General features: G+C 42.8%; 1 protein-coding gene across 2 annotated transcripts; it reads right to left on the bottom strand.

Moving 5' to 3' along the window:
• Positions 1–8,890: 8,890 nt before the first annotated feature.
• On the bottom strand, positions 8,891–14,003 carry LOC136474644 (carbamoyl phosphate synthase small chain, chloroplastic-like). Of its 2 annotated transcripts, none has more exons than XM_066472211.1 (12): positions 13,480–14,003; positions 13,206–13,394; positions 12,945–12,987; positions 12,659–12,785; positions 11,722–11,810; positions 11,582–11,642; positions 11,426–11,493; positions 11,136–11,264; positions 10,448–10,554; positions 10,027–10,374; positions 9,261–9,426; positions 8,891–9,153 (listed from the first exon to the last, which is right to left on the bottom strand). In XM_066472211.1, exons 2-12 carry the CDS (start codon positions 13,362–13,364, stop codon positions 9,110–9,112), a joined length of 1,341 nt encoding a protein of 446 aa, XP_066328308.1. In that variant the 5' UTR covers positions 13,365–13,394; positions 13,480–14,003; the 3' UTR covers positions 8,891–9,109. The 2 variants fall into 2 exon arrangements, with proteins under 2 accessions (XP_066328308.1, XP_066328307.1); XM_066472210.1 differs by having other exon boundaries at positions 13,497–14,003.
• Positions 14,004–15,538: the final 1,535 nt, after the last annotated feature.

The following is a 15,538-nucleotide window of genomic DNA, read 5'->3' as shown; positions in this document are numbered from 1 at the left end:
TCCCTGCTTTGAAGAGGTGGTTGGAGGCTTTTGCAGTGATACGAAAGAGGCCTTATAGGGTATTGCATTCATATGCGGAGCGCCATTACACAGTTGTGTGTGACAAGGAACACTGCCCATGGAGGGTTTGTGCAAGGAAGCAATAGGTAACCGGAAAATGGAAGATCACTAAAGTTGTCGGGCCACACAATTGTGCTGACCATGAGCTAACACTAAGGCATCGGCAGTTAACATATACCCTCATTGCTAAGCGGTTGATGGGAATTTTACAGAGAGAACCCAACATAAAGGTGAGGACAATTATCAGGACCGTTGAAGCGTTGTATGGAGGATATGTGATAACTGATGGTAAAGCATGGAGGGCTAAGCAGCGAGCATGGAAGATGATATATGGGGACTGGGAGGATGTGTATGAGCAGCTGCCAGTTCTTTTCAATGCAATCAAAGTGGTGAATCCAGGCATGCATTATGAGTACATCCTAAAACCTAATGCATGGAAGGATGGGAGGCAGATATTCTTCCATGCCTTCTGGTGCTTCCATCAGTGTGTCGAAGCCTTTAGGCACTGTTGTCCCATCTTCTCTATTGATGGTATGTTCTTGATTGGCAAATACCAGGGCACACTTCTTATAGCCATATCCTGTGATGCGAACAACAAGTTGGTTCCTTTGGTATTTACCTTGGTTGAGAAGGAGAACAATGACAGTTGGAGATGGTTCTTGAGGCTAGTCTAGATACACATGGTTGGGCCTGGCAGGGAGGTTGGCGTCATATCTGATAGGCATCAGGGCATACTTAATGCCGTGCGAGAGCAGATAGAGGGGTATGCATCGTTGCACCATCATTGGTGTACTCAGCACCTTACTAAGAATCTACTCTGGAAGGATGGTGTCAAGGGTAACTTTGATCTATTCTAGGAGGCTGCTCAACAACTTAAGGATAAGTACTTTAAGGAAAAGTTAGAGCAGATCAGAACCGCATCAAATGCAGAAGGTAGACAATGGCTCACAGGTTTGATGAGGGATTTGGAGAAATGGACGAGAGCTCACAACGCCGGTGGCTGGAGGTACGAGTTTCAGTGCAGTAACATGGTAGAGTCATTCAATAAGTTGCTATTGGGGATACGTGGTATGCCCATGAATGCAATCGTTTAATTCACCTTCTATAAGCTTATTGACTGGTTCAACGATAGACACGCCAATGCATTGTAGTTGCAGAGTGATGGAGAGATATGAGCTCCGAAACCAAAGGCACACCTAGAGAAGGCAAGAGAAAGGGCTAGCACACATGAGGTTGCATGCTTTGACCATGCCATAGGGACTTATTAGGTCGAGCATAGGGGTGGTACAACGTCCGATGACGAGGTCCGAGAGTCAAGGATACATGTGGTTGTCCTCCAAGATTTCAAGTGTACTTGTGGTAAACCAAGGCAATACCACTTTGTATGTTCTCATTTGGTGGCAGCAGCTAGACATCACAACTATAATATCGAGAGGAAGATACCTCACGAGTTCAGTGTCGACACGCTTGTGAACACATGGAGCCCCCGCTTCGTGCCTTTCTGAGACCCTGGAGAGTGGCCTCCATATGATGGGCTGAAGTACATTACGGATCCAGCTTACCATTGGAACAAGCGTGGATCAAGGCAGAGGATGAGGCATAGGATGGTTATGGATTAGATACCCAGAAGAACTAGGCGTGGGAGAGGAACTCCATTTGTTACTGATCCCGAGCAGTATGAGTGCGGCAAGTGCGGTAGACTTGGCCACAACTCACAAAGTTGTTGTTGGTAGATAAGTGAGGTAGGACTATTGGTTTATATTATTATTTTATATTTGTCGTATTCATATATTTAATTATGCATGTCTCAATTTATGCTTGTATTTGTGTCAATTACTTATACATTTCTAAGTTCATGTTTCATTGTATATTGGAATTCTAATTCATTCACTTTTTTGTAGGATGGAGCAATTCCACCTGCTTGACCCAACGTATGAGGTGACCCACTGAGGACGTCTCATAGTGCTAGGACAGGTAATAATCTATAAGTTTTATTCGTACATGTGTTCGTGAAGTAACAGGAGCCTATGTTTTATTCGATGCAGGACCTTCTGCACCTTCGTCCTAGAACCCACAGTGGGTTCTTGGATATGCGGTACGATGATAGGTACACTCCTTTTCTACAAAGAGCTGGCCTGGATGTCATCTCTTTTTAGGTTTGTCATGGGTTGTCCAAGTTCAACTCAGCGGCCATAACTGCATTGGTAGATAGGTATTAAAGTGAATCATTGCCTCCATTCATAGCCATTTGTTCATGCGATTGACTTTTTGACAAGTAATCTTGCTTTGTTTTAAATATAGGTGGCGGTCGGAGACTCACAGCTTCCACCTACCTTTCGGGGAGATGACAGTCTCGCTCCAAGACTATCAGAAGATGCTAGGCCTAAGGATTCATGGCAACCCAGTCACTAGGCAGTGCAGGTCAGAGGGCTGGAGAGCATGAGTGGAGGCCTTCCTTGGGCGTGAGCTTGGTGAGCAAGGGGCTCGCACTTCTAGAGTTCCCATCTCCTAGCTACGTGAAGAGTTAGCACAGTGCCCCGAGGAGGCAGATGAGGAGACGGTTGGGTACTACTGCCGGGTGTGGATCCTACACCTTTTTGCCTGCGTTCTCTTTCCCGACACCACGAGTGATAGTGCGTCCTAGATGTGGATCCACTGCCTCAGTGACTGGGACTAGGCGGGTCAGTACAGCTGGGGCTCTGCAGTCTTGTGTTTTCTATATCGGTAGCTATGCGAGGGGTGTCGTCGGTCTTCGTCCAACCCATCACTTGGTGGATGCGTATACCTGTTACAGCTGTGGATGTGGGCTCATCTTCTAGTTGGCCATCTAGAGGTTCTGGATCGTCGTGAGTGGTTCCAAGGTCAGCCTCCAAGTCGCCAGCCGACGTGGGCATACCTTTGGGACCAGGTCAGGGTTCTGCACACAAGGATAGACCGGGCGTACATTGAGTACACAAACAAGCTAGAAACACTGACGGCGTCTAGTGTAAGTAAATTTTATTTTCCATGGTGCTTTGAAAAGGATTAGTATACCATCTAACATCTTATTTGGACATGTTGCAGGTGGAGTGGGAGCCGTACGGTGGAGAGGACGCACTTTCTTTTTAGCCGAGCAATGTTTGTGGGGCCGATGATGACTTCTATAGGATGAGGTGCCCTCTAATCTGCTTCTATGTTGTCGGGTACCATCTGCCAGATAGGGTTGCATGCTAATTTGGAGTGAGATAGCTTTGGCCTATGGCTCTGTTCTCGACTGGGGTTGACTTATACAAGTAAGTGTTTTGATATTTCAAATGTCTCATGATGATGGTCCATTTCTATTAATATGATGACATACGTGTAGGTTGGATCGTCAGAGGAACAAGAAGATTTTTGACTAGGAGAGGCACCACCAGTCCTTCATTAAGGAATGGGAGGAGATGCATGACAATGTGGATGACAACAACGAGCCACACACGAACCATGAGTTTAGGCGGTACCAAGCTTGGTATCAGCGTGCGACATGTTGCAGGCTGAGGCTACAATGGACTAAAGCTGACTACACCGACATTGAGTCCTCCGACGATGAAGACATGGCGTATGACCAGTCGACTCGTGCAGGAAGGTAGGTGGAGGCAGGACCGATCTTGGACATAGTGTTAAGCCAATTGTCTTATTTTTGTACGTTAAGTTGCATAACAATACATTAGGCATTCTTGGATCGATATTAGGAGTTATCTATTGTAGTTAGTGCAACCTTCGAGCCGTATCACCCTTATAATACGTTAGATTCTTGTATAAAAGAAAACAAAACCTATTGCTATCTATTTAGAAGTATTATTATTGAGAACTTTGTTGCAGGGCAATACACTCAAATGCTCAGTTGAAGAGATCGAGCGCGTTCGGCCGAGAGTCAATGATGACTACACACTTGGCTTCCTAGACGTAAGATTAAAAATATTCTTTCAAACATATCATTAATACGTTAGATTCTTTCAGTTAATATAGTTTTGTACAACAGAGGTTGTCATGTCATCTACGCCATGCGGCTGGTCATTGTGGTTGTAGGACAGACACGACACAAGACATGTATGTTCCTTCTACAGGCAGAGGAGGCTTGGGTTCCTCTAGTCAAGCAGCTACAGGGGACAGGGACGAGGATGAGGAAGACGACGATGACGACGTGGACAAGAGGCACAAGGAGCTTGGCCCCTCTCAGCTCCATGATGCTCCCTCGACTCATCCTACACCGCCTCTAGGCACTAGGCGACGCCGTCCGCGTGACCCTTACACTCTAGGCACCAGCGCTCTGGGTCACAAGGGTAAGGGCAAGAGTAGGAGGCAGTGAGGGATGTGGTAGCTGTTAGTATGAACTATTATGGATTTTATATTTACTTTTCTATAACTATTTGGGACTGTATGAATATTGTGGACTATTTGGACTTTGCATGACATATTATGTTGGTTGTGATGTTCGTTGTGGTTGCATTATGCTCATTGGATGATTAAATATTTGGAATATATATTGATGTCTCTGTTTGTAACTGTGGATGCTCCTAAAACAAGGCAAACTCTTGTGAATTTTTCCTATGAAACATTAATCATACTACACTTCTACAAAAGCATAAATGTAGTACACAGATTAACTATAAATTTATTCGAACATGTATAATCCAAACGTATCGTACATACGCTTTGTAGATGAATCTAGGGTTACCAAGCAATAGTGAACGAATCTATGCTTTTCAGACAATAAACATAGACTTTTCAGATACAAGGACAACATCGAATTATCACATCACTGATATAGTACTGGCATGCAAGGAAGCACAACTCCACTCTATCTCCACCATCCATCTTATGACTGTTTGATCAAAGGGCTGAGGTGAAGAGGCACACGGATCGCTGACATGGCACATTGAGAGGCCTCCATTCCTCCTCTCAACCTATAAATAACCACTCACTCCCTCTCATTTACACACACAACAAGGAAGAAGAACACTCCTCAGCATTTGCTTTCGTTGTAGTACCAATATTTGGAGGGTCGTCTAGAGGGAGAGGAAAGGGGAAGGGAACTACCTGGGGGTGGGAGGGTCCTCTTGGTCCTGATTTCTTTGAGAAAGCTCTTTATGAGAGGTTCCCAGTTGAGAGCAAAAGTGATTTCACCAAAGAGGTACCACTGAGAGGATACGATGAAAGGAAAGAAGAGTGGCCAAAATGCATGCATGGTAAGGACTGCCTAGTGCAGATGTTCACCGAAGGAATAGATGGAGGTCGTCATTTTTTCAAATGCCCACAAGCATGGGTAATTGCTATTACTATTTGTTTCTTCAATATGTTTGTCTTGTATATAACTTACACGACATACTTATTGTAGTCTTCCTTGGCCAAAGAAAATTGTGGGTTCAGTAGGTGGGTCGATCCTTGACCTATTTATCCGCATGTGGAGTACATCTACTGCCTATAGGACCGTATCTTCGATCTAGAAAGGGAAGTTAGCAGCGGTTACAAGGACGACAGATAGGATGACAACAATAATAGTGACGATTCACAGGAGGCACTCTGCAATGATTCATATTGCACCTGTCCTAACCACAAGAACAAGGGGCCTCCCCCGTCACCCCTGTCACCATCAACAACAACAACAGGAGGCTACTATGGAGAAGGTGCAACACAATTTGCTATGTGGCCACACTACTAGGATGACTTTATCTTTTTCACATGTACCCTAGTTTAATTGCCTAAGGCATGTTAGGTTTAATTACCTAAGGCATGGTTTAATTATCTAAGGCATGTTAGGTTTAGTCGAAGGAAACTCTGTACCTAGGTTCGGTACATGTAGTCACATGTCATTTGATGTGTTTCGTGTGTTGATTTATATAATGACATACGTCGTTAGTTTTTTTGCAGCACGTGTTCATATTTTAATACGTCCGTATCATTAAGCGGAATATTAAGACCATAGATAATGAAAACAACCACATAATGAAAAGTTCAATACTATGCCACATTACACAACATATTAATACTACAACTATGTGCCGACAGTAGGCATAGGGGCAAATACATTTTCAAATCCTCAGTCTAAAACGTACTGAGTAAGCAACTCATCATCCGAGTACCAGTCCTCTACTACAACCCTGTTGCTGTGGCTAGGCTCAACTACGTTGCTCTGACCTGCCTGTCGCTTGTAGTAAGCGGCATCTGCTTCATCTGCGGCCACTGCGGCCTGAGTGAAGAACGCGTCGTCACTGAAAGAAAAAGCACCTCTCATGGTCCTACACAACGAGATTCTAACAAAATATTAGTAGCATACTTACACAAATAAAGAAAAAGGATAGTGGAAATAATTTCTTACATTAAACCAACTACATGTGTAGAAGCAACGCACCACTGTGTCCGGATGTTTCGATTGAAAAATATGGGTCAGGAAACCACAGTCACAGTTAGGGATAGGGAGGTCAGGAGGGACGGGGGCATCTTTGCTAGACGCGTCGAGGTATAATTCTCGAGGACGACCCCGTTTTTGCCAAAACTCCCCCCGAAATATTTCTTGCATCTAACAAAACGGATGTAATTTAACAAACATAAATCAAAACATCACAAATAAATATCAATGAGAACCATAACTACAATACAACCAATTTCATTCTAAGAACCGAAAGCAGTTAACATTAAATCCTAAACCTAGGGTTTCTCATTTGATCCACAACAATGAACCCATAATATAACTACATGCGCCTAGGTTTGCTAGCTTTTTCCACGCCTAGGAATCAACCTACGGTTGTATAATGCATATATTGAGGGATACAATGAAACCCTAAGTGATGACGATTCTTAGGTTCAAAATTCCGACTAATATATACCGAATCGATGCGAAAAAACAAGGAGGGGAGCGAGGATACCTTGCTCTCAAAGATCTATGGATCAAATCAAGGTTTTCAAGGTCCAATATGACGATTCGACAACTAGGGTGAAGTGGGGAGAGAAAAACCCGAGAGGGAGGAGAAAGAAGAGGAAGAACGCTCGGGCAAGAAGGTTGAGTCGGGGTTAAATGCAGGGAGCTCGACGCCAGTCATTCTGGCGCCGAGCCCCCTAGCAGGTCATCGACCGTGCCCAAGAGCTCGGCGCCAGAGACGCTGGCGCCTAGCTCGGCGCCAGCATCAATGGCGCCGAGCTAAGTGTTCATTTCCTTAATTCTTTCTGTCAGTGGTCTATTTGTGAGAATCTTTCAAAAAAAAAGAGCCAAATTATAAAAAATTCGGGGGATGGAAAGGCAGGGGTGAAGTCCAGAACAACAGAAATATCACGCTTCTCAGGCCCGGGAAGCGATGAGGACGACAACGACCACGAGCGGCAGCTGAGAGTTCCTCTCGGTCTCGGTGGTGTCTTTTGGTGCTTGGGTCGACGCTGGACTCTCTGAGTCTCTGGCTAGTTCGGCGGCGCTGGCAAGGCCGAATTTGAGCACGACGGTGTGGGTGGAGGAGGATGCTTCGTTCGGCTATCTCCAACAACATCATCTAAAATACAAGACCCATTCGTCTTTTGGGTAGCGCTACAGGCAAAAAAAAAAGTTTAATATCTATTCGACATCTTCTCCAACAACAAGACCCAAAAGAGAATCTTTTCTGCAAATGGGTTTTCAGAAGAAATAATACTTATATTTGGGTTGTGTCTCTCAGGCAACCCAAAATAGATCTCCCGTATAGATAGTCTATTGGATGCTAATTTTAGATGTCTCACTACGTTTGGATCTCTTGGAGACAGTCAGTGCCGACGAAGGGACCAGGGGCCGGGATGGACATGGACGTGGCTGAGCCCAAAGGCCGATGTATATGAGTTCGGCTACATATAAAAAACGCTATAAAAACCGATATAGTTGAGATGGAGTCGTAGAATGAGGATCAGTCTCGAGGCCAATAGTGCATTGCCTTCTCAGGAGGAGTTGCTATGGCTCTATTCTTTAATCTCGTTTTTGCTAAGTCGGGTGATATTTGTATGTTCTTTTTTATCTTTTTCTTAGAAATCGTATTGTCCTTTTTGCTCTTTTTTTTTAGAAAATTTCGTCAGGCGAAGAAAAAGAAGGAAAGAACATGCGATTATTCGGTGCTCTATTATCAGATAATATGATGAAACTTGCCTAGTCTAGTCAGACCTCCCAAAAATGCTCGGCAAACCTAGAAGGCAGATTCTCTCGCACTCTCGCATACCTTTCCTAGAGAGTGATGTGCTTACAACCTCTGACCAAACACCTAGCAAAATGCTGAAAGAGAGCAAATTCTCAAGTCTTGTGATCTTTTCTCCTTTTTTTTAAGAGACCTTGTGACTTTTTTACAACAAATTGCCGAAAACACACGGTAATCGAAAGCAGAACACCTCAACTTCGAACATGGACGTATCGACGACATTAGAAATACCAACAAGGCAAACTAACCAAAAAAAAAATAAAGGTATCCAAACCCCTTTTCTCCTCGTCACACCGTCAATCTGATCAGACAGAGCATCTACAAGTGCACTACGGATAAACGAGAAAGTTTCCAGATCAGATGCACATCGAAAGATCTACGCGCAACTTGTCGCCACCAAAAGCTAGATGATTTTCCATCAGACATTTAAAAAGCTGACAACAACGTTGTGCACATCTGACTAGCCTGGAACAACAAAAGTATCAACTGACCAGCCTTCATGGCCATCCTTTATCTCGGCCCTACTCGCTTGAACTTATCAGCTAGAATCTACAATATTTTTCTCTCACAACAAAACAGCTTCAGCTGGCTTATCAACCGGCTTATGTATCAGCCGACGTCATCACTACTTTACTTGCCGATCAGAAATTCACGAGGCATAATCGTACCGTACAATTTGATAACATGTTATTCTCACAAAATTCAACCAGGTCATTTCATGGTACAATGCGCAGAGCATCTCATGCTATGTCCTCTCGACCCAAAAATTCAAGCACATGAACATCCAAAAGAAAAACACTACAGATGCAACAAATTCTTTTGAGCTTGGTGCGAGAGAGCACCAATACAATTATTGACCTTTTCATTTCAAGTACTTCCCTCCCTCACAATCTGTTGCTCTTCATGAGCTCTATAAACTCACCGAAGGCTGTAAAACACAAAAGATGAATCCAGACATCAGCTAAATCACATTAAGAAAGCAGTATGTTCTACACCATGGTGGATCTATACAAGATTCTAGCAAAAGAGATGTACCTGTGTCGGAGTCATGCGGACCTGGGGAAGACTCAGGATGGTACTGGAGAGACATAAGCTTCATCTTGGAGTACTGAAGGCCAGCGCAACTATTATCGTTGAGATTGACGTGAGTTACTTTTGCTCCTTCTGGAAGTGATTCTGGGTCAACTGCGTAGTTATGGTTCTACAGGGAAATGAATCATGCTTTAGGACAATACATATTACAAATACAAGCTAGGAAGCATCACAAGTAAAAAAACAAAGAACAGTGATTTCAGATTCTCAGTAATATGGATTAGAGAAAAGTAACAGCATGGATACTACCATAATTAGGAGGTAAAACATAATCTTCTTGGTGGGAACCCCCACTCATTTCAACCAATAACCGATTTTATATCTCAACTGACTTGTCATATTTACTCTTACTCTAGCAGGCTATACTGCTATTGGTTGTAGCATGATTCCCTAACAAAACAAAAACACCTCTCAACAAATAGAGATACAACAGCAGACGGTGGTAATTGCAATGAAGATTAGCATAAACTAGTAACTATTTAAGCCCAAATCCTTTTTTCAGCTGAATGACGACTAAGCTGGCTCAGTTCGTTGTGGGTGTGTATGCATGCCCAGACCACCAAAGTTCAAGAACTCATCAAGTCTAATCTGCCAATCTTGGCGCTAATTTCTTTCTTAATGTCAAAGATGCCTAGTTCCTCCTAGGTTGGTTTTTTTAACAGACATGACTCACATCAAGCATAAAGAAAAGTAAGAGGTAGGAACAAACCTGTGCACTTATGTCTACACGTCCACTACGGAGATCACAGACAGGGTGATTCCCGCCATGATGACCAAATTTCATTTTAAATGTCTTCCCACCAAGAGCCTGCCCAATCAATTGGTGGCCCATACAGATGCCAAAAACAGGAACCTTCCCAATTATTTCTTGTACTGTCTTCACAGCATAGGGAACTGCAGCTGGATCTCCAGGACCATTGCTAAAAAGAACACCGTCAGGCTTCAAATTGAGTACCTCTGAAGCAGGCCAATTTGCTGGAACAACTGTTATTTTGCATCCATACGATGTCAATCGTCTCAAAATATTATGCTTGATACCAAAGTCATAGGCAACCACCTATAGAAGAAATGAAGTGAATATCAGGTACAATATTTATTTTGGATGTGTAGGAAAGAGTGTCAATACTGACATGAAAAGTTTTACTTGACTGATCCCTCTTGAACTCCCATTCTGAATCGGTCTTGTCCGACCATTCATATGGAGCATCACATGTGACACCACTAATCAAATCCACTCCTGCATAATATCAACATGAATGTTTCTTTCATTATTAGAGCCAAGAAACTAACAGCTTAAACATCATCCAAAGGTCATTTGCAATAGTAATAACTACTAACAATCTACTGAACATGGCAACCGAGGTGCCGAGCAATATCAAATAACTAAATCAATTCCTTGAAACAGTAGGACATCAAAGTATTCCAACAGATTCAACCAATTTTAGAAGTGGATATTTTAGCTGCTTTCTATAATCCCATATTTTTCTTTTCTTTTCTGAACCCATTAAATATTTGAAGTGATAATTCACTGATTATATCCAATTGCACCTAGTTCTTTCAAAGATCAAAACGCTTATGATATCAGAACGACAGCTCTACAATCCAATTAATACAAATCAAGAGCAAAAGAATAAACAGCTCAATACATGTTAGGTTAGTTCTCACTGGAATATGTTGGGAAAAGAAATCTATTATATCTAAGCTGACCACTATGCAGTCATTTAGGTTCATCAGTGGAGATAGATACTGAAGTGTGCATAAAAAAGAAGAAAGTCACTTCTTTCAAGGACATTGCTGATTGATGAAGTTTTAACATACCAACAATTTTCCACTTTTGGGCCATTTCCAACAACTCATTGTCTGTCTGAGACTGGTCAGTACTCAAGACACCAATAAGACTACCATCTTCTCTTAACCTTCGTGTTATAGCACGTGTATCCACGTCATCTGTCAAAAACGTAAATCCATGGTGAATTTAAATCACATGTGTGTCTAAGTCGGAGAGTCCACACATAAGACAGAGAAAGGGAGAGGGATAGGGATAGGGATAGGGATAGTGAGAGGGAGAGGGAGAGGGCGGGATGGAGGTTAGCTTCTATATCACTTACATATTCCCATGATGTTCCTCTTAATCAGATACTCTTCAAGTGTTTCTTTGCATCGCCAGTTGGAAGTACTATAACAGAAAATATCATTTAACAGATAAAGAGGCCGTAGTTCGTTTAAAATGCCAAAAATAACAAAACCAAAGGAAAAAATCTAACCATATGCTTAGATTTCTTATGATTAGGCCACCAAGAAAACATTGGTTTGATTCTTCATCATCTGCAAGAGCATTATACTTCATTCATGCTAAATTGTGAAAAAACGCATATTAAATCTCTCAAGTAGAGAAGTAACAAACCAGGATTAACGCCAGTGTTCCCAATATGAGGATTGGTCATGAGGACAAATTGACCAGCATAGCTTGGATCAGTCAAAATCTCCTGATAGCTGCAACCACAAATGTGCAACATAAGTAACAATTCTTAGTCCAACATAGAATGGTGCATAATCATCAACATAACTACATCGACAAGTCATATTCAATTCAATAGTACAGAAAGGTTTGTCGAGGAAATGCAGCACTCTGAATGCCAAAACTAGTACAATCTGTGTCAAACAACCAGCCAAAAAAAATCAAGCTATTATCACCAGCCTAACTTCTGAACGACTTAACAATCCTCTGTATCTCCAGGCCCCAATGCCTCCGCTGAATATGATGAATAATATCATCTCAAGCTATTATCACCAGCCTAACTTCTGAACGACTTAACAATCCTCTGTATCTCCAGGCCCCAATGCCTCCGCTGAATATGATGAATAATATCATCTCTGCAGGTTGTCTCACCTCAATGAAGCTCTCCCACTCCCCCCTGGTTGCAAGAACCACAAAAATTCAGCAATTGATCCCATTATCCCAAACAGTTCTGTCACATCAACTTTGATGTAAACGGAAGCTTGTAACTCTTAAATTTCCAACCACAATGAACTGACTGGAAGCTGGAACCAAATTTATAGTCATTTATGTTCATTTGCTTCATATAACTATATGACTAAGCTAAATCAGTATGTGATACAGGTACAGTGAAATCGGAGGTTGGTTAGGTGATAGGAGTAAGTGTGCCCCCCATCAAATATCTAAACTCCTAATATGAGAATTGCCTGAGTAAATAGCAACTTGACTGAGAAAACAAACAATAATCAGCCAAGACATGCAAAACATGCCACTGCTCAGAAAAACAATAACCAATGAAGACATGCAAAACATGCCAAGCATAACTCAGTCCAAAATGATTTACCCTGTCAGTGATGTGTTGAAAACAACTTCACCGACTTGTGTTCCTGAAGCACCAAAAGACTTGGCCCTCCACACCGAACCATCTTCCAGGACAAGACGGGCATCACTGAGCTTCCACGGCCTTTCCGCTGCATGGAGATTTCAAAAATGGTGAAACTAGAAATAATGGAGCTCTCAAATTGTAAAGTACATTATCAATATGAATCGTGCTACAAAATCCCAAGCGCTTACTCCACGTGCCAAATACAAAACTTCATATCCAAATCAGCGAGTAAAAGACAACCCACCTCCATCATCCACAATGCTGGCCCTCTGCACGCCGGAGGCAACCTGCGTGGAAGAACACAAAACAGCTCAATTCTATAGGGGTAAAAACAATCAGTAGCCAACAGTAAATAACGGATCCAGAGCCCTACGGTAGCATGGAATTTGGATGAGACGATTGCACGGTTTTTTTTTTAAGCACCACAACCAAACTACCGAAGAAGTCACTGACGCTTAGTAGAGTAGTCAAATCTGCGGAAACGATAATCTCGTCCGACGCTCACCTTGGCACGGACGCTGAGGACGCCGCTCCCACTTTGCCGGAGGCAAATCGCAGGGGCCGAGATGGCAAACGAGCCGGAGCTCCGCTCAGCAGACCAGCGCGCCTTGGCACCGGGCAGATACCGGGAGGTCGCGGGAGCCGTGGCCGGAGGCGCCGCCATCGTAGAGTGCAGACTGGGGCAGGGACGGACCTAATTTTTGCAAAATTAAAAGTTTGAGTTAGTAAGCATCAAATAGCCAAATACGCTGGTTGGTGCTGCTCGTCGGTGAAGATACCGATGAAGGCCTCGCACCTGGCGTAGGGCGAGCGGCGGTGGCGGCGGCGGTAACGCAGCTAGTCGGCGTCGCAGGCAGAGAGAGTTGGAACGGTGGCCACTGAAGTCTGAACGGTAGCCGGCCGGGCTTTTATTCGGCCCAAAGGAAGCGCACGCGTGGGTCTGGACGTCTTGGTAACGGGCCGGGATCCGAGTCCAACCCTAACTCCCAGCCCCGCTCTCGGACGCTCTCGTGGGCCCTGGCGTGCCTAGTCCAGTTTGCCCCCGAGACGAGCAAGGCTAGTGGAGGGGCGGAGCAGGACGACGGCGCGGCGAGCTCCGAAGATGACGGCGCGGCGAGCTCCGAGGACGGTGGCGCGGCGAGCTCTCCGAGGATGCGGCTTTGCGGCCCGGAGTGCGGGAAGGTGAGCGCGGCCGTACCGGGGCAGGAAGGGCGAGCGCGGCCGTTCCGGGGGAGTCGCCGGGGACGGGCGGGGCGGACTCGCCCAGACCACTGCGCGGCGAGAAGTTGCGTGCCGTGAAGCAGCCCAGCCGGATAGAGGAGAGAGAAACAAAAAAGTAAAATAAGGGAGAAAGATAGTAAAGGAAGAAAAGAAAAAAAAAAAGAAGAAAAAAAGAAAAGGATATTATAGACATTTCAATGTTTTCAAAAACAAGTACAAGTTGTTTTAGCAAACGGTTTACCTATACATATTTAACTTCACCGGTAAAGTTGCTTTTAGAGTCAAAGCCAACAAAAATTAATTCATTAGTGAAGCTGAGCTATAACAAACATGCCCGTGGCCAGCGCAGCCCGGTGGAACCGTGGAGGAGATATGGATTGCGGCTCAAGTGTTTTTTTCTATGTTATTAGCAAATATGTCTGTGTGTTGCAATGGGAGAAAAAAAAACAATCAAATGTTTATGAAAAACAGAGACAGAAGTGCTACATAACTATTTATGTTTTTCTCTTTTTATGAAATTTAGGATCATAATTCATTTTGTGACGACTATAACATCCAAAATATAAGCCAACATTGGCAATAATATAACAATATTCAATCAAGCTTTGTATCGGCCTTGATATATTTTTCTCCCGTTGCTAGCACAGAAATATTTGGTCGTAGATGTTTCTTAAGTTTAATTTTATAATATCCATACATTGGTACAGTTAAATATCAAAAAATTTTAAGGCCTGTTAAATATCAAATTTCATGAATTCTTTTAAAGATACGTAAAAATTTGTAATTCGAGTTGGCTTGAAGTTAGTTACCTGTATGTTAAGGCCTCAAGGGTTGGTGTGTCTGATGATTATTATGACGATGATTATAATAGGAGGCTTCTCTTAATTTTTCAGTTCGCGTTATTGTCGGGGAGTGCACTCATACATACAACATACATGGGCACATTTATTTAGACCGGACTGTATAACAAACTACGCAATATCTAGTTTCGATTAGTTCGACCAACAAGGTTATAATAATATATATAAGTTTTGCTTTTAATCAAAGTTAAATAAATAATTTGGTGGTAGGAATATTTGTTTCTAAATCGGTGAAATGTCAAGTTCAGAGCCTATTGTGTTGTTTTTATTCTTTATTTTTATTGTTATTGTCCATCTATCAGTTTTTATTTTCACATCCACTTTTAATTGAACGTGAAAAGTAAAACAGACATAATGGAAATAGATTTAGTTGAATGGAAAATCAAAATAGAACGTGGCCACATTCACATTTAGTTCAATAGGAAAAATAAAGAAAACATAATGGAATGAACAGGAAAATCGAAGGGAGGTTTGGACAAAAAATGGCATCAAATGGAAAAAAGAAATAAAAATCATGTGCCGCTGTGCGTGACGGACGAGGACTCGAAATGCCCTAGACCACGATGGTACCCTGTGCGTCGTGTTCAACCATAGTAGAATAACGTTCGCAAAAGAATATAATTCTAGCATAATATTGAATTAAAAAATCTTGAATTTAACTAATTATAGATAAAAAAAATATCAATATTATAATTAGATTAGTTATAAGATATATCTTTATACTATATTTATTTGGTGTTATAAGTATCTATATTTA

This window comes from Miscanthus floridulus, chromosome 8, assembly GCF_019320115.1.
Source record: "Miscanthus floridulus cultivar M001 chromosome 8, ASM1932011v1, whole genome shotgun sequence".
Taxonomy (NCBI): Eukaryota; Viridiplantae; Streptophyta; class Magnoliopsida; order Poales; family Poaceae; genus Miscanthus; species Miscanthus floridulus.
This window is presented reverse-complemented; position numbering and strand designations above follow the sequence as displayed.